Here is a 22,430-nt window from a genome sequence, read left to right as displayed (position 1 = left end):
AGATAACTTAAGAATAAATGCTGCTGCACTTCATCTTCTCTGATACCAGATGCTGATTTTCAATGCCGTCTGTCTCTGTTCTGGGCCAGGATGCAACGACCGACTCTGTGACAGTTGTCTGCCACTTTGAATGAGACTTTTTTCCCCAGGGAAAATAGTCCTTTGTGGGAGAGGAGTGCAGCGTTGCCAGCTTGAAAGGGTTTATTTCATCTCGTAGGCATGAATGGCGTTTGCAGTTCATGATGGCTCTGTAAGATGCAACACTGACCCACTGTCGTGGCAGCGGGACGTGGATAAACATCGGCGCAGGCGGAAAATGGGGCCAGTGCAATGTGTCCATTAAGTGTTGTACTTGAGCTGTGTTATTTGCAGGACTGGACCCTCTTTGCATGGGTAATTGCCTGGGTGTTATAATGAAAGGTAAATGCTCTGGTATTGCTTAATTGTGCTGCTGTAGGGCATAGGGATTCTGCTTTGCAATGTTTATATACACTTAACTGAAAAACCCAGCAGCCAAGCAGCAGCTTCGCATTTATGCAAACTTCATGGAGTTCAACAAGGCCAAGGGCAAGGTCCTGCCCATGGGTCGGGGCAATCCCCAGCACAAACCCAGGCTGGGTGAGCAGTGGATGGGGGGCAGCCCCAAGGAGAAGGACTTGGGGGTGTTGGTGGATGGAAAACTGCCTGTGAGCCAGCAATGTGTGCTGGTAGCCCAGAAAGGCAACGGTGTGCTGGGCTGCACCCAGAGCAGGGTGGGCAGCAGGGCGAGGGGGGGGATTCTCCCCCTCTGCTCCGCTCTGTGAGACCCCCCTGCAGGGCTGGGTCCAGCTCTGGGGCACCAACAGCAGAAGGACACGGACCTGCTCAAGCAGGACCAGAGGAGGCCACAAAGATGCTCAGGGGGGCTGGAGCCCCCCCTGTGAGGACAGGCTGAGAGAGTTGGGGGGTTCAGCTGGAGGAGAGAAGGCTCCGGGGAGACCTTAGAGCGGCCTCCCAGGGCTGAAAGGGGCTGCAGGAAAGGGGGGAGGGACTCGTCATCAGGGGGTGTAGGGGTAGGATGAACGCTAAGGGTTTTAAACTGAAAGAGGGCAGATTTAGATTAGATGTAAGGAAGAAATTCTCCCCTGTGAGGGGGGTGAGGCCCTGGCACAGGTTTCCCAGAGAAGCTGTGGCTGCCCCCTCCCTGGCAGAGCTCAAGGCCAGGTTGGACGGGGCTTTGGGCAACCTGGGCTGGTGGAAGGTGGCCCTGCCCGTGGCAGGGGGTTTGGACTGGATCTCTAAGGTCCCTTCCAGCCCAAGGCAGTGTGTGGTTCTATGGGTTGTTGCTCACGCTGTAATAAACGGCACTTGCTGAGGTTTATGGCTCAGTGTGTCGCTCTGGGCTCCAGCACCAGCGTTCAGTGGCTGGTTGAGCAGCGCCGTATTTTCTCCTGATGTCTCCCGCTGTGGGGTTAGTCCTGAACGAGCCCCTCGGCAGCCTGGCATCTGCAAAGGAAACTTCGAGGGGAAAGAAAGAAATAAGAAAAAAAAGCAAAAAAAAAAAAAAGGAAAAAAGCCGGAGCCGGGAGCATTTCAGCGCTTTCCCTTCGCTTTTCGACGTCTCTCTCCCCCCTCCGTGCTGTTTCTCCGCCGGGCGCTGTGCCAGCCCTGGGCACCCCCTCGTGTGACGCCCCCCCGGCCGGTCCCGCTCCCGGAAGCGGCGGCGGCCCCGGTCCCGCCCGACGGGGCGGCCGCTCCCTCCCCCGGGCACAGGCCGCCGGGAAGCGGAGGGGAGGGGCGCGGAGCGGGGGAGGGCGGGCGGCGGCAGGTGCTGCGGGGCGGGAGGAGGAGGATGGCGGCGGGGGACGCGGAGCAAGTGCGGTACTGCGGGCGGCTCTCCTACCTCTGCCTCAAGCTCACCCTCATCACCTACTCCACCACCTTCTGGGTGAGGGCGGCGGCTGCCCACGCGTGGGGGGGGTGTGTGTGTGTGTGCGCCCCCCCAGCCCCAGGCTGTGCACAACTGTGCGGTCCCGGGGGTGTGCGGGGGGTCCCGGGCTGCGGGGCCCCCCCAGGGCGAGGCGCGGGGGGGTTGGCGGCGATGAACGCTCCCGCGGCGAGCCCGGCGCCCGGCACACCTGTGCCCGTGGGTGTAGCGACCTGGGGACCGGCGGACTGGTTTTGGCGGATGGGGGACTCGTACGGGTTGAAAGTTCACCAGGTAAACTAATTTATGCGTGTATTAAAATAATCCCTTTCTCCCCGAGGTGAGCTGGGCAAATAAAGCCTTTGCCCTACAAAGCCAGCCGGCCGTATATAGGACAGTTCCCTTTTCTAAGCCTTGGCTAGGTGACATCACCTCGAAGCTTTCAAACTTCCAGGCGTGCCACGCTTGCTGTCCTCGGCCAGGTGTCCGATAAAACCCACGTGCAGTCTCCCGCAAGTGATAAAGTCCCCGCTGATGACTCCAGGCTAGTGCCGATGACCTCTCAAATGTGGCACATTTATCCTGACCAGGCACCCCCCGGCCTGGAAGGACCTGTCAGTGCTTAGCGTAAGGACTGTGATTTTAAAAGGTGATTTTTTTCAGGCTCCGGGATACTGGGGTGATGCTGTCTGGCTGCGCTGGCTCCGGGCTGTGCTGATGGATGAGATGCTTAGGCAGGGTTTCTTTCTGGCTCTTTCAGTTTAAACACCGCTGAAGCTTTTGTTTTGCTGGTCTGTGTTTCTTCTTTTAGTAGATGTGGTATTTACAAGGTGGGAACACAAAGCTTTTGGCACACTGTGTGAGTTTAGATCCACCAGGTTTGACAGTAGGTGTCCGATTAAAGCTATGATTTAAGAATGATCAAAAATTACAGTGCACAGTGTTTGGGTGTAATTCAGACTTTTTTGGATCCTGGATATCTTTTGCCTTTCTTAGCAGACATACCAACCAAGGAAGACCCTTGAGTTCAGACCCTGAGGAGTTTCCTGCGTTACTCCACAGCAGATACTCTGTAGGTGAAATTTTCAGAAAAGGGAAATTTGTTGTGTTATTTTTCAAACCGTTTTTTTTTTTTTTTTTTTTCCCAGCGTGTCCTTTACTAAGGACCGCGCACGTTGTCTACTCCGCGTTTTCCGTTGGCAGGAAGGGCCTTTGCTGGTGCGATATAAAAATTAATCTGGTAGCAGAAAAAGGGCCCTTCTGAAACGTTTCTCTGAGCGTCTCTGGAGGACAAAGCCGCTTTCAAGCAGCCTGAGGATTTCATTTACTCTTTGTATTTGCATGCTCTGGATTTTCAATGCTCTGCCCTTGTTTATAATCAAGAGTTTCCCTTTGTTGGCTCTGCCAGGGAGGTGGTTTGCCCCGGGAGGGAGAGAGGGCGGTGGGTGAGATGGGGACGGCGGGAAGGGAAGGATGGGGGGTGCTGGCGTTTACTCTGGGGAGGGCTGGCACTGGGCAGCGTGCTCCCAGCCATCCGCCTCAACACACGCTGTATTGTCTGAGGGAAGGCGCGTGCGTTCCTCTCTTGAAATTTTCTTTTATACTAGCTTAGTGAAGCAGATCTCATTAGCCATAAATATCAGTGGCCTGATTCTTTTTTCAGCTGTGTTAGTCTTACTGACTTCTTTTTTTTTTTTTTTTTTTTTCTTTAAATTGGTGGAAATGGGAGTGAAATTTGGCTGTGGAGTATTGGCTTGCTTAAATTTTGGGGAATTTGTGTCCTTTTGCTGCTTTTTGGGGCTTTGACGTACAGGATGCTGAGACCGTTCAGTTTCCTCTCTGCTGTTGCTGTTCCTCTGGTACATTTGTGAGTGATGAACAACTGGATTTGAGCTTAAAATCACCAGGAACTAAATATCAGCCTTATCCAAAAGCAGAAAGGAAATGAAAGCATTGCTGGGAGTGCTGGAGGGGACGTTTGCTACAGGCCCTGTCGCTGCTGTGTCTTCCCATGTCACCCAGGGCTTTTTTAAAAATTTCTGTTCGCTATAACTTTTTCAGGTGACTGTTTTGCTGGTAAATGAGTCTGTAATGTAATTTTTGTTGCCTGGCTGAAACAACATCTAGTATTTTAAAGAGAAGGCACTGTTGTTGAACAGGCACTTTATTTAAGAATAAGTATTGTAAATACAGGGTTAAAACCACTATTTATAAATAAATGCTTTTCCTTTCTCTTGGGAATGCAGCTTCTGTGCGTGCAAAAGCCCCAGAGAAAGCCCGTGGTATTTACTGGTGGATACTTATTAATGTGAGTCAAGACCAGTCGATTTTTCCTGCGGACACAGCATGAATTGCCAAACTGGGAGCTGTTATGAAGGATGCAGGATGTAAACAGTATATATATTTGTGGGCTACCTACGTAAAAGTTGTGTTTCCACTCCTGGTCACAGGAAGGGAGAGCACAGTCCCACAGAAGAGACATGGGTGGGATGATTGCTATATTAGCACATCTGCTTGTGCTAATATATAAATAAGTAATTTTTTTTTTAAAAAAGTGCTGCTATGGGTTTAACCCTATTAAAGGTTTAAAAGATTTTTATTAAATGCTTAAAAAAATATAAGATAAAGAAAGCATAAATCCTGCTTGCAAGGAATGAAGATTTTAACAGTGTACTTAGGTGGGCTTTTTTCTGCTCAGTAGTTTTTTATGCTTCAAGACCTGTATAAAACTCGGGATGCCTGCATGTCAGTCTGAGTTTTTTGTTAGCTGATGCTTTTCCCCGGCATAGCAGTGGTGCTGCCAAGTGCAGCGTGAAGCCTTCCTGCCTCCCTGCGGCACGTGCCCTCTGCGTGCCACTGTGTGCAGAACTGTTAATGTAGGATTGCTCAAGGAAGTTTTATTACGCAGGTATTTTGTAGCCCTCTTCTTGGGGAGCAACATCGTTTTAATGTCGGGTATCCTGAAGCCTTCCAGAGCAAGCAGCTTGATGCACGTCTAGAGGGAGCAGAGGAGTGGTGAGAAGCTCCCTGTTTATCTCTCGTGGGTCACAAGATGGTTTGAATCCTGTCATTTGCCTGGGATGTGATGTTGGCCACCCTGGTCCTTGGGACAGTAAAAGCTGTAATGGGTCAGAATTTGAGGGGTGAATTCTGGGGTTGTTTGTGGGCCAAGCTGGTGTCAAGAAAACAAAAAGCAGGACTGAAGTTTCTTGTACACTTAAAATGCTAGAAGCGGTCTTGGAGGGTGTGTGGGCAAAATGCAGGTGGAAGAGGATGAAGAAGTGTGTATCGGTACCTCTCTATGTGTCTGTGTATCTTAAGCTCTTAAAGTGGGAATGTGTCTTGTTTTTCTACTCACAGGCACATTTAAATCTTTAAAACTAAAGACCCCCTCAAATTGAATGTTTTAATGAGAAAACTGGCTAAGAAAGACATTTCAGTAAATGTTCTAGCCTTGAAACGATACGCTTTTGAAATTCAGATAATCCCCGTCAAGATTTAATCCCTGTGTTTTATGTCTAATGGTTTGGGTTTTTTTTAAAAATAAATTCTAAACAAAGATTCCACGAGGCAAATGTTGAGCTTGTTAACAGTGCTTTAGTGTTAGCAGGATAGTATTATCTGCTGCTTTCTGAGCGGGGTAAATGCATTCACGACACAAAGGTATCAGGTTTTTGTTTACTTTTTTAAAAATTATTTTTTCATTTTTTAAAAATAAAAATAATATTAGAACTTTTGAATCACATACACATGTACAGTCACCAATTTTGTATTCTGTAATTGTTTTGTATGATTCTGAGACTCTTTATTCTTATGTGTTTAAAAATTTAAAGCTGATTTGTTTGTCTTCTGTTTGAACAGTGATTTATGCTTCATTACTCTTTTTTTTTTTAAATAAAGCTAACATGACAAATTTGCCACGTAGTAATAGTTTTACAGTAGAAGCATATAAATGATAATTTGGGTACCCATTATTTGTCCACCGTGTTTTATCTTCTGCCTTCCGTAATCAGTACAATTACTGAACTTGTCAGAGGGAGGGTTACTCTGAATTTGATCATGTCAACTTTTAAGTTGCTTTTTAAATAGCTTCAGTATATTTATTTTTATGGGTGAACCCTTCTGAAATTTTTCTTTTTGGAATGAGAACTTGGTGCCGTTCCTCATATAACATCCTTTGGGGTTTTTATTCTTACCTGTAGAAAATCAAGAACTTCCAGGGAGTTGTTATTTAAGATATCCCATAATTTAAAAAATATTTCAACCGTTGGGCTCACAGTCTTGCAACTAAGTATGTTGTTTGTCTGTCTAGACCTTTGTCTGGGATATACTGTGTGAGATCAAAAAGCTTCTCATATTTAAGAAACGTGCTCTCCTCACTGTTGGTGTGCCGGGAGCAGACTCAGGGTTACTGCTGAAACGTTGGGTCAGAAAAGGGGAATGTCCTTCATCAGCTTGCCAAAATGATTGATTTGAATCTGGGCTCTTCCCTGAGGATCTGCCTGGCTGTTGGAGTTGGAAGTAAAGTTTCTCCACTACAATTTTCATGATTAAACGTTGTGGGCTATTTTTTTATTTTGATTTTTTCCAAATTCAGCGTAATTCAAATCGACTTGCAGCACACCATAGGTTTAATACCAAATGTATGTAGCTGTAATCATTTTGATTGAAATATCTTTGCCTTGTTAAATGAATGCATCACTTCTTGCTTCACTTGTCAGCTTTATCTGGTAGTTGCTCAAGAAAGTGCTGTAAATTCAAACTTGCATTTTTTGGTTTGTGTTTTTTTTTTTAAATCCAGTGCATTTCCCTGGTGACAGGAGTGGAGGTATAGGATACACCTGGCTGTATTTACTGAGCCTAAATACAATAGGAATGGATATGAAGGGCCATATAAGCTGTTGGTTGAAGATCGGCTTAGAAATTCTGTTATGTTAGAGGCACATGTATATATGTATTCATACATACACAGAGGGAAGGATGGACAGACATGCGAAGGAGGAACATTAATGCTGTGGCATTTGTTAGTGTATGTAATGTACGTGATCTCAGATGAATAATAAATTACTTTTCAACCAGTGATGTATGTTTCAATTTGTTTAACTCCCAGAATGTTAATACGTCATTAAATATATTTTTGAAATGAACAAATCTGAGGGTTTTCTCTAACTCAGCTCTTTTCTGCTTTAGTCCTTAAGGTTTTGTGTTTTTTTTTTTTTTTTAATCCATACTGCTTATTTTAGTATCTCATTGTTTTAATTCTGAAGGGAGTAGTCTCAGGTTTATGTATACTCACAAAATGTCATCTCTGTGTTTACTGGGAGAAAGAGTAACATCTGTGCTCTTCTCTTTTTCTGTTTCAGGTGATCGGAGCCCTTGTCCTCGCTGTTGGGATTTATGCAGAAGTTGAAAGACAGAAGTACAAAACTCTAGAAAGTGCCTTTTTAGCCCCAGCAATCATTTTAATACTTTTGGGCATTATAATGTTCCTGGTATCTTTTGTGGGTGTGCTGGCTTCTTTAAGAGACAATTTATGCCTTCTTCAAGCAGTAAGTGTTGTGGGTTTTCTTCTTAATTTTTAAGGCTCGTTGCTTTTGCTTTCCAGCGTCACCTGAATTCAAACCCATAACTATGTCTGCGTTGAAAAATTGTTTAATAAAGTTGCTTTTTTGATTGTAATTAAATCTGAAACTGCTTTATGGCAGCAGTCCCCTAACTGTGGTCTGTGGATGTCCCTCCATCAGGGAGCAGCAGTATTTTGTCTTGCCGGCGACAGGACAGGCGTGGGTCAGAGCCCGGCGCTGAGAAAACCAGCGTTCCAGTAGTTAAGGGCTGTGTGGAAAACAACCAGGAATGTGAGTTATTATCAGCTGGCATGGATCTTGTGCAAACTCAGCTGTTGGCATACAATTTGATGCTAGCCTGGCACTGCGGTGCCTGCTTTTTCTCTAGTCTGGCCATAGCATGGGCCTGTGCCCTGCTCAGGGGAACTGTGTTGGAGAAGAGGAAACAGTGCTGCTGAAGGAAAAGGCCGACTGCCTGCAGCTTCCCCCGCTCACTACCGGGGGCTTTCCTACAGCTGCGAACCTGCTTGCTGGGACATTAAGTGCAGAGATGATTCTCCAAATGTTCCTTGTTTCAACCCTGAGGAAGCCGCTAGAAAAAGAAACCCCAGGCCAGGCTGGCGTCTGTCAGGCTGCGGTGGCTGGGGTCTGTCTGCCCTGGGTGGGGATGTGGAGTGTCAGGGGGTGGTGGAGGGATGTGTGTTGTGATGTTAGCTGTACAGCACTGCAGGGCTTCAAGGGAAAATGAAATGATGAGGACACAGGTTTTTCTCTCTGGTGCCTCTGAAAGGGGAAATTTTAGGGAAATTCCTGTAGTTGCAGATGGAAGTTGCATATACGACTAATTGAAAGTAAAGCATGAAAACAATTTTCACCCTCATGTCAGGCCAATGTAAAGAAATGGTAAATACATGGTATGTTACGTAGGCCAAAGCAAGACGTAACTGTGATTTTAAAATTAGACTGGAATTTTACTAAGAGTCTGTCCTTAGGCGGTGGTGCCTTCTTTCACTCTGAGCATGGTGGTGCGTCCTCATCTGATGCCGAGGACATTTTCTGTTCCCATTGTGGTAGCAAACCTGGTAGAGTATTTAAATGGAGAAAGTCCCTGATGTCTGCTTCTCGGGCTGGTTCCAGATTTAGCGGGAGAAAAGACATCTGTCCAGTGAGTTTGTGACACTGATACCGGGTATTGAGAGCGTGGAAATTAAACCATCTTTCAGGGTGGAGCATTAGAGATCATTTTCAGATGAGGGATCATAAAACTTCACTCCTGATGAAGTTAATTGCTAAGAAGCAGACCTAAATTCGTGTAAGAGCCATCTTTTATGCCTAAAGAATCCTTTGGGCTGGAAAAACATTTCGAGTACTGGCACGTCACAGCTATCTTGTGGTGTTGCTATGGATTTCTTCATATTATTCATATTTTGCATGGGCTTTGATAAGTAGTCACAGATGCATATGTTATAGTCGTGTGTGTGAGCATATATATATTCTACACAGGCGAATAATAAATAAAATGAGAGCTGGCAGGTGTAGTTTTTCTTACCACTGAGCATAGTAAATCCTGTTAGTGCCCACCACGCAGCCTCGGCGCTCAGCTGGCTCGGTAACGCAGTACTGCTCTGTTCCCTCTTTTGAAGAAACACACTAAAAGGCAGGACCTGCTTGACAAACCTGATCTCGTTCTACAAGAGGACGACCTGCTCATTGGATGAGGGAAAGGCTGTTGTTTATCTTGACTTCAGTAAAGCCTTTGACACCAATTCCCACAGCATTCTGCTGGCAGAACTGGCTGCTCGCAGCTTGGATGGGCACACGCTTCACTGGGTAAAAAACTGGCGGATGGCCGGGCCCAGAGAGTTGTGGTGAAGGGAGTTAAATCCAGTTGGTGGCCGGTCACGAGTGGTGTCCCCCAGGGCTGGGTTTTGGTGCCACTCCTGTTTAACATCTTTATTGATGATCTGGACGAGGGGATCGAGTGCACCCTCAGTCAGTTTGCAGATGACACCCGGTTGGGTGGGAGTGTTGATCTGCTCGAGGGCAGGGAGGCTCTGCAGAGAGACCTGGACAGGCTGGAGCCATGGGCTGAGCCCAACTGGGGGAGTTTCATTGAGGGCAAATGCCGGGGGCTGCCCTTGGGCCACAACAACCCCCAGCAGGGCTACAGGCCTGGGGAGGAGTGGCTGGAGAGCTGTCAGTCAGAGAGGGGCTGGGGGGATTGAGAATGAGCCAGCAGTGTGCCCAGGGGGCCAAGGAGGCCAATGGCATCCTGGCTTGTGTCAGCACTGGCGTGGCCAGCAGGGACAGGGAAGGGATCTGAGCCCTGGGCTCGGCACTGGTGAGGCCGCCCCTCGCTGAGTGGGTTCAGTTTTGGGCCCCTCACCCCAAAAAGGCCATTGAATGACTCGAGCGTGGCCAGAGAAGGGCAACAGAGCTGGGGCAGGGTCTGGAGCACAGGTCTGCTGGGGAGCGGCTGGGGGAACTGGGGGGGTTCAGTCTGGAGAAGAGGAGGCTGAGGGGAGACCTCCTGGCCCTCTGCAACTCCCTGCCAGGAGGGGGCAGAGAGGGGGGATGAGTCTCTTTGGCCAAGTGATGCGTGACAGGACAAGAGGGAATGGCCTCAAGTTGCACCAGGGAAAGTTTAGACTGGATATTAGGAAGCATTTCTTTACAGAACAGGTTGTTAGGCATTGGAATGGGCTGCCCAGGGAGCTGTTGGAGGTAGTTGGGAACTGTCATTGTTAGGTTGATGGTTGGACTGGATGATCTTCAAGGTCTTTTCCAACCTAACAATTCTGTGATTCTGTGAAAAGGTACCAAGCCCAGAATTCAGCTTTGATTTAACACTGGCAATTTACTAGAAGATGGTTTGGATTATCTTAAAGCACTCCTTTACCCCAGAATTAAAACTAACAGGTAAGTACTGTTTTTGTAGGAAGCATAAAAACATAGAGTTCGGTGTGGTTTGTAGCAGTCCATTAACATGCTTCTCTGGGACGCTGTATAGAGAGAAGTATCTTGGCATGATAACTGCATCTATTGGTTTTGAGTCCATTCAAAGCAGAAAAATAATGTGTTTGCCAATTGGGCAAAACCCAGAATGACTCAAGTGAGGAAGAAAGGCTTTCTTGTGACGTGAACGGTTTTACAAGAACGAAACCATTTTATATCTTTCTTTAAAATGACATCTCCTATGCAGAAAACCGAGTATGTTGGCAATTGAATGTTACAGACTTAAGGACGCTAACTGAAAGCATAATTGGGGTTTGTTTTGGTCAAGGACTCACTTGTAATTGTTTTTCTGCAGTTCATGTACATTCTTGGTATCTGCTTGCTGATTGAGCTGACTGGTGGAGTGGTGGCCCTGATCTTCAGAAACCAGGTGAGCCACCTGCATTTAGGTTTTGATCGCCAAAAACATTACTGACAATCCGTGACCTTTCAGCTACTTTACCAAGCAAATAAAAGATGTTAAAATTGTCACCTGAGCACTAATTAATAGAGGTCTGGAGACTTTCCAGGGCCTTTCATGTTCGGGAATGGGTTAGGATTGGCCGCCTGTTCTGGAGGTGAATTCCAGATTAAAGAATTTGGAGAAAATCTGGTAATTAGGAATGTACAATACATGTAAAATGAGTTTCCAGCTCTTCGTCTGTTACAAAGTGCTTTCTTCTCATTTGCTTTCTGAATCTCAGACAGCTGATCTGGGAATTTTCTAGGTGGATTTGGAGACTTTGTTATTTTTTAGTGGCTAAAATGTTTTACCATATAGAAGGGACACCTATTCCCTGCTCACTTCCATAAGCAACATAACTAATATCTATAGGAGACCCTATTATTTACAAGCATGCTATAATTATATAAACTCCTTCATTTTTCTAAACAGAAAGCAGCAGACTATTTTTTTCTGTTAGAAATGCTTTAAAGCATAAATGTGTTTGCTATGGCAAGTACTAGATTTTTATGCTTTGATTTTTGTTCTAATCTGGCAAAATACGAGCATTAAAAGGAGATGCTGAATAATAATATCTCTTTCCTCCCCACCCCAATCCTACTGATCGTATTTCCACAAAAAGAAATCACACATATTATGTTACATATGTTATTATTTTAAAAAAAAAGCTTTAAAGAAGATTTTTTAAAAAATAACATCTCATTGTTATTTTGAAGTAGTATTATGTTCTCTTTAGCTAGTGTTTTCTTCTTACTGCATGCTGGACTGGAGTCATGAACTTGACCTCTGAGAGCAGAGGATGAATTATCTTCATTTCTAGAAGCTGTCATTAGCTGTTGTTGTAAGAGTTACTTTGGCCCCATGTGAGGATTTATTCTGACTTGTGGTGGGAGCTCCGGGCTCACCCAAAGGGAGATCAGCCTGCCCCAGTGTAGGAGCGTGGGCATCATGGGATGCAGAAAATTTGGTTAACAGAAAATTAAGTAAATGCCAAAGATGGTATTTGCTGAGAGGGCGAGTAAGAATTGCTGTTGACTTTTGGACAAAGAAACTGCTTTGTTGGGGGTTTTGTGCAGTAAGCGTTTTCTGAGCAGGACAGCTACTCTCAGGGTCGGGTTTCTTTGCTTGTTTTACCAAGTTATGGGAGAACTTGGGGTTAGTATGGGGAGGAGAAGGAAGTATTTAATAAAAGCTTACGGTAATAGCCTCTATTTAAATACTGATTGTTTTACATATCTTACAGATTTTTCACATTTCTTTCTCTATTTCCTTCTGTTGAGTCTAAATGAGGTGATACAGGTAGCGTGAGAAATGTTGGTGTTTGCTGCCATTTGTTCTTGGCCAGTTAGGATAGTCCTGCAACATCATGTGCTATTTCTAATCACCAATGTGATAACTGGTTTTGTTCTGTTTTGTTTTTAAGTGTTGCACTTCGTAACACTGAGAACATTAGTACGTGTATTTCAGGTTTCTTTCTGATCTGTAAGGATTTAACTTTGATAATTTTAGAAGCTGGGTTGAAAGGGAAGTTTTTATATTCTGGTTATGATTAGTCCCATTTTTTGCTATGCTGTGTTTGTGCTGGATGTTGAAAACTAAATACTCTTTTTTTGTTTCCTCCTCTTCCAAAATTTAAAAACGTTTTGTTCGTTTAATTTCTAATATGTCAAGCTGAGGAGATATCATTTTATATCCACCACTGCTTCACTGCCATATTTCTCAAAACAACCACTGTAAAACGTAGAAACACTTGTTTCTGCTTAAGATGGAATAAAACTCTTTATCTGGCAGTTATGGACTTCTTGGAAAATTTTGCAAATAAAATTTATGGAAAATAAAATTCATGGAAGATGGTGAGCAGGAACACAGCCAGCTCTGTTGCCCAAGGCATGGTGCCAAGACCCATCACCCAAACCTGCCGTTCTGTCACCCAAAAGACAACGGGGATCCCCAGTGTCAACGGGTGGGAGGGATCCCGCGTAGGGATAATGGGACCGTCTTTGGGAGATGCTTGGACGGACTCAGAGAGGCTGCACCTCTCTGCAGAGGTGTCGCACTGTCAGCACTTCTCGGCACAAAGCCAGCAATGAGGCTGCTCTGTAAAAGAGAACAGGTGGTTGATCGCTACAGGACTGTGCTATGATTTATTTTGAGTTGATACTTGTTTTTTGTTTGGTTTAAAAAAAAAAAAAAAAGAGCCTTTCCTTTTGTGCTCATCAAGTACACTTGTCACTTTAACCTGCTCTTATAGTTTTGCTTTGACGTGTGTAACCTATGAATCTTGTTTTACTTTTGCCTTCTAGACAATCAACTTTTTGAACGATAATATTAGAAGGGGAATCGAGAATTACTACGATGATTTAGACTTCAAGAACATAATGGATTCTGTTCAAAAGCAGGTTTGGTTTTTTTTTGTTTTTCCTGGGACTCATTCAGTGCTGAGATGCGGTAGGTCCTTGGCGACAGCTTTGAGTTTTTCCAGTGATGTGATAATCAGATTCTTATTGACGAGGGCGATGAGATCTCATGCGTCATCTGTTCCGACGTCGCTGCGGTCAGGGCTCCTTCAGCATCCCAGCTGGCGTTTGAAACCCTCTAAATCACCGTGGGGATGGGGAAAAATGCAGCTTTTACCTTTGTAGGTGAGATTGGGATGCTCAAGGCCAGATCCTGCAAAGTTGTAGGCATATAGGGGCCCCACAGCTGGGTTCAGACAAATTCAGCCAAAATTCCACCCAAATTCTTGCGCTTAGCATTTCTGCTGGCTGGTTCCAGACGTTCAAAAGCATCTCATTAACAGGAGGCACCAGATAAAGAAAAATTAGGTGGCAGTTAGGCTCTTTGAACCTGGACTGTTGTGTTTTCACTCGAGGGCATACAGCAAGCTCTTTAACAAGGTGGTTATTCAAAGGAAGTGCCTGTGGAAGTGTATATACCTGCAATTAAAATTCAGAAATCGTGTTGAGCCCAGCTGAGCATTACTTAATGGCACGTGTGGTTGACTCACAGCCTTTTTTTTTTTTTTTCCAAGGCTGGTGTGTTGAAATGTTTATTGGATTATTGAAGAGTTCTGCCATGCAGTTCAGAGACTATAGAAGAAGCAGAAAATGTTCAGAAATGCAGTGTCAGGGCCCATGTGATGTCAGTGACCATGCCAAATAATGATTTAAAAAAAAAAAAAGTTAACTTAGGAAGTGATATGTATGTTTTATAACATCGTTATGGAGATGGCAGCCTGCTTTGAAAAACAAAGTTAGCATGGAAAGTCTGTCAAAAGCAAACCATCCTGAGGAAATTTTGTCATTAGACTTCATAATGCTTTAAAGTTTCCATGCACTGCCCAAAATTATGTATACGTACAGCAAGTGTACATTTTGGTGATTAAATAAACTGCTCCTTTTTCTTTCATTTAAAATATAAAGTGAATATTTGTATTAAGTCAATGTAAACTTACAGTATTTGTGCACCAGATTTCAGTTCTACTAAATTACACCCAAAATGTTTTGATGAGATTATTTTTATGTGTTATAGCAGCACTTTTGTCTTGTAGACTCATTTAGAAATGTAGTCACAATCCTTAAAAAAATTGGAGGAGCCTATTACAGCTTGAGATGGAGTGAATGTGAAAACATTTCTTAATGATGTCCAGACCTGAAAATATATTTTTTTAACTCGGGAAAGATGGGAGGTGGAACTTAGCACTGAGTACCTTGCTCTGGCACCCTGGGTAATTGCTTGATGAGTGACAGAGGAATGCTACCTATATCTTTAATTCTTTTCAGTTGTATCTATGATATACATTCATATGTGCCTTGATGTTAAAATGACGGAATTTCTGGGTAGCTTAGGGTTCTTAAAATAGTGTTATTCTTATTTTGTTTTCTACTTATTAGAAGAGTTTCTGCTGAGATACAATTTGTTTTATTTTTCCTTTGCCTTTTGTGTAATTTTTTCCAGTTTAAGTGCTGCGGTGGGGAAGATTATAAAGATTGGTCACAGAACGTGTACCACAACTGTGCGGCGCCGGGACCGCTGGCCTGCGGGGTGCCCTACACTTGCTGTGTCACAAATAAGGTCAGTCGTGGCATCTCGGCATCGCTGCTCTCTGCCGGGTTGCCAGTGTTTGCATAAAAAGGTACCTTATTTCAGAAAGCCTGGAGGAAAATGGGTCCCCCAAAAGTGGGAGCTATGGATCCCATGGGTCTCGACAGCTTGAAAAGAAGAAAATAATGAATTAGACATGTTGGCTCTGGTCCATCTTACTGTCCCACTACACAGTCCTAGAAACACAGAAGGGATCTTGGGAGCTCCTCTAACCTCATGGCTCTCCTGGACCAGTGCTGCTTAAAATGAAGTTTTGCTGGTGTTTTCCCAAGGGTTTGCTATTCCAGTTTTGCCAGGAAGCCTGGGCCCCAATTGCTTCTGTGGGTGGGGGTTGAAGCTACGTGCACCAGCTGTTCTGTGAATTAAAAAGCAAACAGAATGACCCCATCATCCAGAAAAATCCAGAAATGTGGGTGGATGACTTCAGGGTCAGTGCATCCTTGTGGGTGCAGGTCTAGACTGGAGCTGCTGCTCTGTCCTAACCCATCCTTGAAAACTGTCCACCTTGCTACCCTGTAAAATCCTCCCTGGAAGAACACCCTGTCAGCTGGAGTCTGGATCAGTTTCTCAGCCTATGATGAACTGGTATTAACTGGCAGCACTAGGAACAGGCATTAAGTTCCAGGTAAATGTGCTTTGTATAACTTTTAGCAGTTTTAGCATCACTCTTCGTTTGAGGGATGGATGTAATGCTGAATTTGGTAAAGAACCATTCCTCAACTTAAAACCGGCATGGGCAATCCCTGCCTTACTGGGTTTTGACCTTTGGTCTGAACATGAGACAGAGAAATTGAGGATGTATAAGAGCAAATGCAGTAGAGCTCGTGATGGATAGCCTACCAGTGCCTGCTATGCACTGCCCTTTCAATGTCTGCCTTGAGCATGGCTGTTTAATTAAAAAAAAGGGAAAATAAGTACAATAACTGTGTCAGTAATCCTGCTAGGTGTTTCTGAGAAATGTGTATAATACGAAGGTGTTTATCATATAGGCTTACACATCTTTTGTGTATGAGAAAGACTCTGTTTAAATCTGCACTGAACTTTGATTTATTCTCAGAAACCAAAGCTAAACAGTTATGCTTTAAGTCCTGGGTGTTTGAGAGTAAGAAAGTTGTGTATATGAAAATAATATCTGCTGATCCACGGCTGTACTGAGCAGAAGAGCTCAGGATTTTGTTTTGAGTTGGTGGCAAAGGAGGATAAAGCTGGCTAGTAAAGAGCAATCTGGCTATTTACGGGTCATTCAAAATACCACTTGTTTTCCTGTAGCTCTCATTTCTCTGTTGAAGTCTTATTTTAAAAGGTTAGTTGATGTGTGTGGAAATAAAGCAGTAGTGTGAAGGTGAAGCTCTGCAATAACCACTGACTAATAATGCCAGGTGCCTTTTCAGCTGTCGCACAAATAATAAGACACGTGGATTTCCAGTGCAACCTGTCAGGCAGGAAAGCACTAAAATAAAAACTTCTATGAGGAAAACAGGGAATATATTTTCTCTATATGTATCTCCACTGGCAAATGGAGAGATGGGGGTGAGACTATTTGCAGTTTAAAAGTAGCCTGCAACGTGTTAAGCTCATGGATGTTAACCGAAAAGCAATGGAGAAGCCCCAAAATAACAAGCAAACTTCTTATTTAAGGGTAGGCTGTTCAGCAAGGTGCTGGGGTAGGTTAGGGCTTTGCCACACCAGGATGCCTTTGGTGCTTTGTGAAGTCCAGTCGGTGCACACGTGTGCTCGGCAGGATGACACTAACACCGTGGCTGTAGTTGGCTGCCTTGGGAAAAAAAAAACCAACCCAACAAGCAGAAGATGCATAAATCTTGTATGTTTGACAAATGCTTCCAAATACAGGCTGGTTTCTGTCCTGGAAAACTACAGATATGGTTTGTGATTACTCATTCACTTTGTAGTCATGGAAAACTCCTGCTAGTGTCGGAGGTTGGATACTGATCCTCTGGAAAAGCCTTGTGCTAACATGAGCCAGGCTCAGACTGGGGGGGTCTGAAGGGACTATTTTTAAGTCAAACTGTTTATCAAAGACTTAAACTGGTGTAGCAGATAAAAAATTAGTCCCCAAATGCCTATAAACCTCTGTTTCTAATGCATTTATCTCTGTTGCGTCCATTTTCTTGTGCCGTGACGTCCTGTTAGCAAATGCTGTGTTTAAATTAAACGACGTGACTCTGTTCCTTGTGGTCACGTATTTTGGGGGTGACCATGCGTTTGTCGGTTCGGCTCAAGCGTTTTGTAAATGCAAAATCACTCTTGGCAGACGCAGCAACACACCCATGCCTAGTATTGCAAACTTTGACTTCCGAGAGTATTCGTTACCTGTGGCTGAAGGATGGGTACCCCTCATATTTTCCCCAACAGACCTGTGAAATGGTCAGAGCTTTTTTTTTTTTTTTAGGAACACACTGAACCTTGTTTGTCAGCTAGTTGTGTGTGCTCAAGGTGAGAGCCTGGCTTTTTGGGGGCTCAGAAAACTTGACCCTGGCTAGTGTTTCTGCCATTTTGTAACACCTGTTGTCCTTCCATCTTTTGCAAATGTCTCTATTCCTTCTTGGGGAGGAACCCCAGACTACCACTTAGAGGCCACCAGCATTTAGAAATCTCATTTCTACATCTTGTTTTAATTTTGAGGGAGGATATATCAATACAGTTGTTCTGCCTTATTTTCCTTATTTGTGTATTCTCATTTTCTTCCACATCTTTGGCTTCGTTCATTGCTTCCTTTGATGCCGGTGGGCTTTGCATTGGCTGATTTGTAAGTGAAGGATGGTATTTCCAGGTTAGCTTTGCCAGGCCAAGTAGAGCTTTGGGACTCACACAAAATATTAAATGGCTACAGAATATGCATTAGTAATCTGTGATGAATGCAAGCACTCAGTCTTTTTTTAAATATACAATTTTTTTATTCATATATATAGTGATATATAAAAATAAATTCTATTATAATAAATTTGGTCTTGTAAAATGTTCATGTAAGTGTTCATAGTATTGGACATTATTTGGGGTTTAGATATTTCTGAGTTTAAATTTGTCATCGTGATGGCCATGTTAACCCCTTGTTTTTTTAATAAGATGTGTAAAGTTATTAAGGCCTTAAAATTAAAACCAGCTGTTCATTCTGTTGAAACAGCTGTGGCATACAGCTCTGCTGTAGCTAGCATTGGTTTCTGATGCCACGCTGTTTTTTCTGGATAGATACAGTTCAAATGTCCTGTGTCGTGACACAATGGCAATACCGATTTCTCTGAAATCATGTAGTCCTCTATCTAAATCTAACCCCAGGGCTGCTGGAAGAAACTGGTGTTGGACTGGTAAGTAACGCTGTTGTTGCTTTTATATGAGCTGGGTGAACACAAGAAGAGTAAAAATAATTTTTTAATGATTTTTCTTTTCTGCTACAGTTTATATTTTTTGTTTTCTTTTCAGACAGACCTTATCAACACTATGTGTGGATACAAAACCATTGACAAAGAGGTAATGTGGCTAATGTCCACCCTGTTGTGGCAAAGGGTGGCACTTCTCTGCATTTTTTGGTTCAGTTATAAAATTGCCTTGTGCATGCTTAAATCTGCCAGACAGTTAAATCAGCAATTTAAATTATTTTATCTGGAATAACTTTCATATATTAAAAAAACTAATCTTCTTCCATTGTGCTATCTTCCCTTCTTTCTGTCTTCCATGATTCCTTGTTTGATGTGCATGAAGCACGTCTTCCCAAAGCTCATCCTCCTTACGATTAATTGCACAATTAATGCAAAGAAAGCTGATTTCATACTTTTAAGTAGTGACTTGAGTTGGGGAAAGCTTTTAATACTTAAAAGCCAAAGTTTCTCACTGAGTAAAATCAGTTTTGGTAAAGCCAGCTTAGCTGTTTCTAACTATTTTTATATCCCAGCAGTGGGTGTTTTATTTTTAAGACTGTAATAGTTATTCCTGGAAGAGGAGTGGGACTTCCCGGGTTGTGTTGGCAGCCCTCTCCTCCCTCCAGGAGTAGGATGGGGCTTCCTCCTCCTCCTTCAGTCTTCTCTCGTGGGAGTAGCCCGAGTGACTCCAGAGTAAAGACTGCTGACTCAGGGCACTAATTGCAGAGTGATTAAGAAGGGAAATCGGTGATTGGATCTGTCCTGAGTTCTCCACTCCTAGCTTTGGAGTGCTGGTGCGAGGGTTGGTCTGAAAAAGTCCCTCTCCCCAGCTCCTTTGAGGCACTTGGTGCACAATGCCAGCTTCAGTTGTTGGTTTTTGGGATTACCGGTTACCTTTACATATGACCTGTTTTCATTTAGATTCATTGATTTATGGCTTAATCACCTAAATGGTCCAGCCTGGCTCTAACACCCAAAGCACTTAAGCATATGCTTAACTTTTCCCCATTCATCTGCTTAGGACTCTTTGCAGCCTCAAGTGCTTTCTATATTATGGGTTGAGGTCATGGTGCAGCGCAGCTTGCGGCACTGAGGCAGAAATCCTCTTGTTCCTGCCCTTTTTAGAGTCTGTTGCAAAGCACTAGGTCCGCAATTTATATTTTTCCACTGGTGTACTTTCAACGTGGAGGCAGAGATAAAAGCTGAAGAGAGACTTCCCTACTTTCCAAGTGGTATCAAATGAGAATCGGATGCGTTTCTTTTGGAAAAGGAGTTGCAAAAAAAAGTGTAAAAAAATTAAAGAACTTGTTCAGTTGTGGCACAACTTAAAAACAGATGGAAGAAGTAGTGATGAGGTCTGTCTCAAATTCGGTGGGTTTAAAGAGAGGGGAGCGCAGACCAGATCTGCCTCCCTGAATTTTGAATTGTCGTGTGTTACTGTATCATATGCCAGTGCAACTGCCTGTTTGAACGTTTGTTCTGTTGTTTTGCAGCGCTTGAGTCTTCAGCATGTTATATATGTCCGTGGCTGCACCAATGCAGTGCTTATTTGGTTCTTGGACAACTACAGCATCATGGCTGGCGTGCTGCTCGGCATATTGCTACCCCAGGTAAGAAGGTGCTGGTGTGTTATCCATTAAAGGGAGTATCTGATTTGTTGCTATGGCATGTGATATCTCATTTGACTATATTTATAATCTTTTACTTAATGTAACTGATATGCAGAGGTGGCATTCCAGTAATTTAGTAGCATTACTGTGATATATTGCAGGATTTGGTGGGTTAGTATCGTTGAGCTTGGGTTTTTTGAGTCCTCTCCTCTCAATAGCTGTGTCCACTGAGATTTTTCTAATGCTCCAAGGCACAGGGGTGGTAAGTGGTAATTCTGCTTTTCACAAAGTCAATCCATTTGTACCCCTATAGAAGAGTAAATCTGCATCAGCAGTGCCAGGTTATTTCCTACACAGCACACTCTAGCGTTGGGTCCAACTCATGGTTACATATTTAATTGTTCCATATAGTTGTCACCTAAATTTTCCTGGTCTATGTCCTGAATAATATATTTTGGTAAGTTAGGAAGCAAAGAAGAATAACAATGTGAGTTTCTGTCTGTATGTACCGCACACCTGCCCATGTAGACCACATATGTATTCATCATTTGTAAAAGCTGCTGCGAGAGTGTTAGATAAGCAGTATTTGACCTCTGACTAGAGATGCCCTTTCCTTTTGCAGTTCCTGGGAGTGTTGTTGTCCTTGCTTTACATAACTCGGGTGGAAGATATCATCACCGAGCACAAGCTGAGCGAAAGACTGTTTGAAGAAGCGCAGCAGAGATCTGCCCCCGAGTTTGCTGGAGCTGGCTGCTGCATGTGTTACCCGGGGTGACTTTGGAAACCTCAAATATAATCCAAAAAAAAAAAAAAAAAAAAAAAAAAAGCAAATCCACCTGTTGTGATTTGTGCTGGCTTGTGAGGCTATTACAGGCCGCGGGTGTAATGAATCAGCCAGCAGAGCGGCGGCGGGCTGGCAGCGTGCCGATACCTCCGTAGCCTCGTTGCTCGCGGTGTGTCTGTGACCAAAGGCACATCAGAAGGGCTCCACGCTGCCGACGACGCTGCTGCGGTATCGCGACACTGCTGGAAGGTGGGCTCGTGGATCATTAAGTCTTTTTTTATGAGTGATTGCTGAGTGACATGCAGCTGGGAGAAATGTTACGGGAAGATTTGAAGGTAGGTTTCTAGGAAGAGCCTTTGTGTCTTGGGATGTCGCATTTAAATGTTTGTCCTTTCCAACTTTATTTTCTTACTCCTTCCAAAAAAGATTTCTTACCGATCTACATGATGAATATTAAACATGTGTTTAATAAAATTTTTATGCTAATTGGGATGAATTTACTGACAATAATGGATGTGATGCTGAACACTTTCATTGCTCAGACTTTTGTGCCTTTTAATAATGGGGCAAATGCCAATGTTGAATCAGTCAGGTAATGTTTGATATATTTTTAATGCAATTTATTACTGTCTGGCTTTTGTATAAAGGTTATTTGAATCTTGTACATACTGTATTTTTCCTCTTTAGTAAATTAACTGGGTGATTTATGATTTTCTTTTTTGTTGTTTGGAGTTCTGTACATTGAGATGTTTCTAAATTTTATTCTTGTCCGAATAAAACCAGTACGTTTGGTTCGTTTTTTTTTTTTTAAAAGCACAAAGATTTTTTAATTTCTTACCTGAGTTAAGCCTGTCCCTCAATCAGAAGGTAGAAATACCTTGAGCCATGATTCTGGCTTGGGTGCTGACTTGCCTGGGGTTTTGGAGAGAGTCGCTGGAGGTCTGTGCCTTGCTTGCTTCTCTTGGTGAATCAGAGACAATACTTGGGAAGTCACTGAGAGCTCTGGGGTTTTTGTTGTTCTGTCCTGAGCATTTCTCTGCAGTCTTTCCAGCCCCAGCCAGGCTTGCAGCCAAATTACAAAACCCAATTATCGTGATGGTTCAAATAAATTCAGGATGAGAATAAAGCAGGTTTGGCTTATATGCTGTCTTTGTGAATCTTTTCTGACACTCCACTAAGCCACACGGAGGATGTTATTCTCTCCTTGCTGTTTTTCTTCTGTCTTTTTTTTTTTTTAATTTCCTTGTCCTGGATGTGTTTTCTCCTTTCTTCAAAACTCAGTATTTTCTGCTTGGCTCTCTGCCTTCACCAAGGATTTCTGAGGAAGCCTCATGTGTTCCCAGGAGCCACAGAATGACTCATCCAGTTCTTCAGTGTTTCTGACAGTGTCTAGAGAGAGACATCCTGCAGCATTATCAAGCCCATCATCTGCAGTGCCAGGTTATTTCCTACACAGCACACTCTAGCGTTGGGTCCCACTCATGGTTACATATTTAATTGCTCCATATCGTCGTTACCTAAATTTTCCTGGTCTATGTCCTGAATAATGTATTTGGGTAAGATAGGAAGCAAGGTGTGTTTTAAGGGCGGATTTGTGTACAAAGAGAGGAAGGTGAAAAGATGGGGGCAGC

The 22,430-nt window shown here is 43.8% G+C and overlaps 1 protein-coding gene across 1 annotated transcript; it reads left to right on the top strand.

The window, feature by feature from the left end:
* The first annotated feature begins 1,824 nt into the window (after positions 1–1,824).
* Positions 1,825–21,948, top strand: TSPAN15 (tetraspanin 15). The gene is made up of 8 exons (XM_074924314.1): positions 1,825–1,927; positions 7,270–7,455; positions 10,781–10,855; positions 13,231–13,326; positions 14,885–15,001; positions 18,470–18,517; positions 19,899–20,015; positions 20,638–21,948. The coding sequence occupies exons 1-8, from the start codon at positions 1,832–1,834 to the stop codon at positions 20,788–20,790; spliced, it is 888 nt and encodes a 295-aa protein (XP_074780415.1). The 5' UTR covers positions 1,825–1,831; the 3' UTR covers positions 20,791–21,948.
* Positions 21,949–22,430: the final 482 nt, after the last annotated feature.

Source organism: Athene noctua, chromosome 21 (assembly GCF_965140245.1).
Source record: "Athene noctua chromosome 21, bAthNoc1.hap1.1, whole genome shotgun sequence".
NCBI lineage: Eukaryota > Metazoa > Chordata > Aves > Strigiformes > Strigidae > Athene > Athene noctua.
The sequence above is the reverse complement of the archived record's forward strand: the minus strand, read 5'-3'. Positions and strand labels throughout refer to the sequence as shown.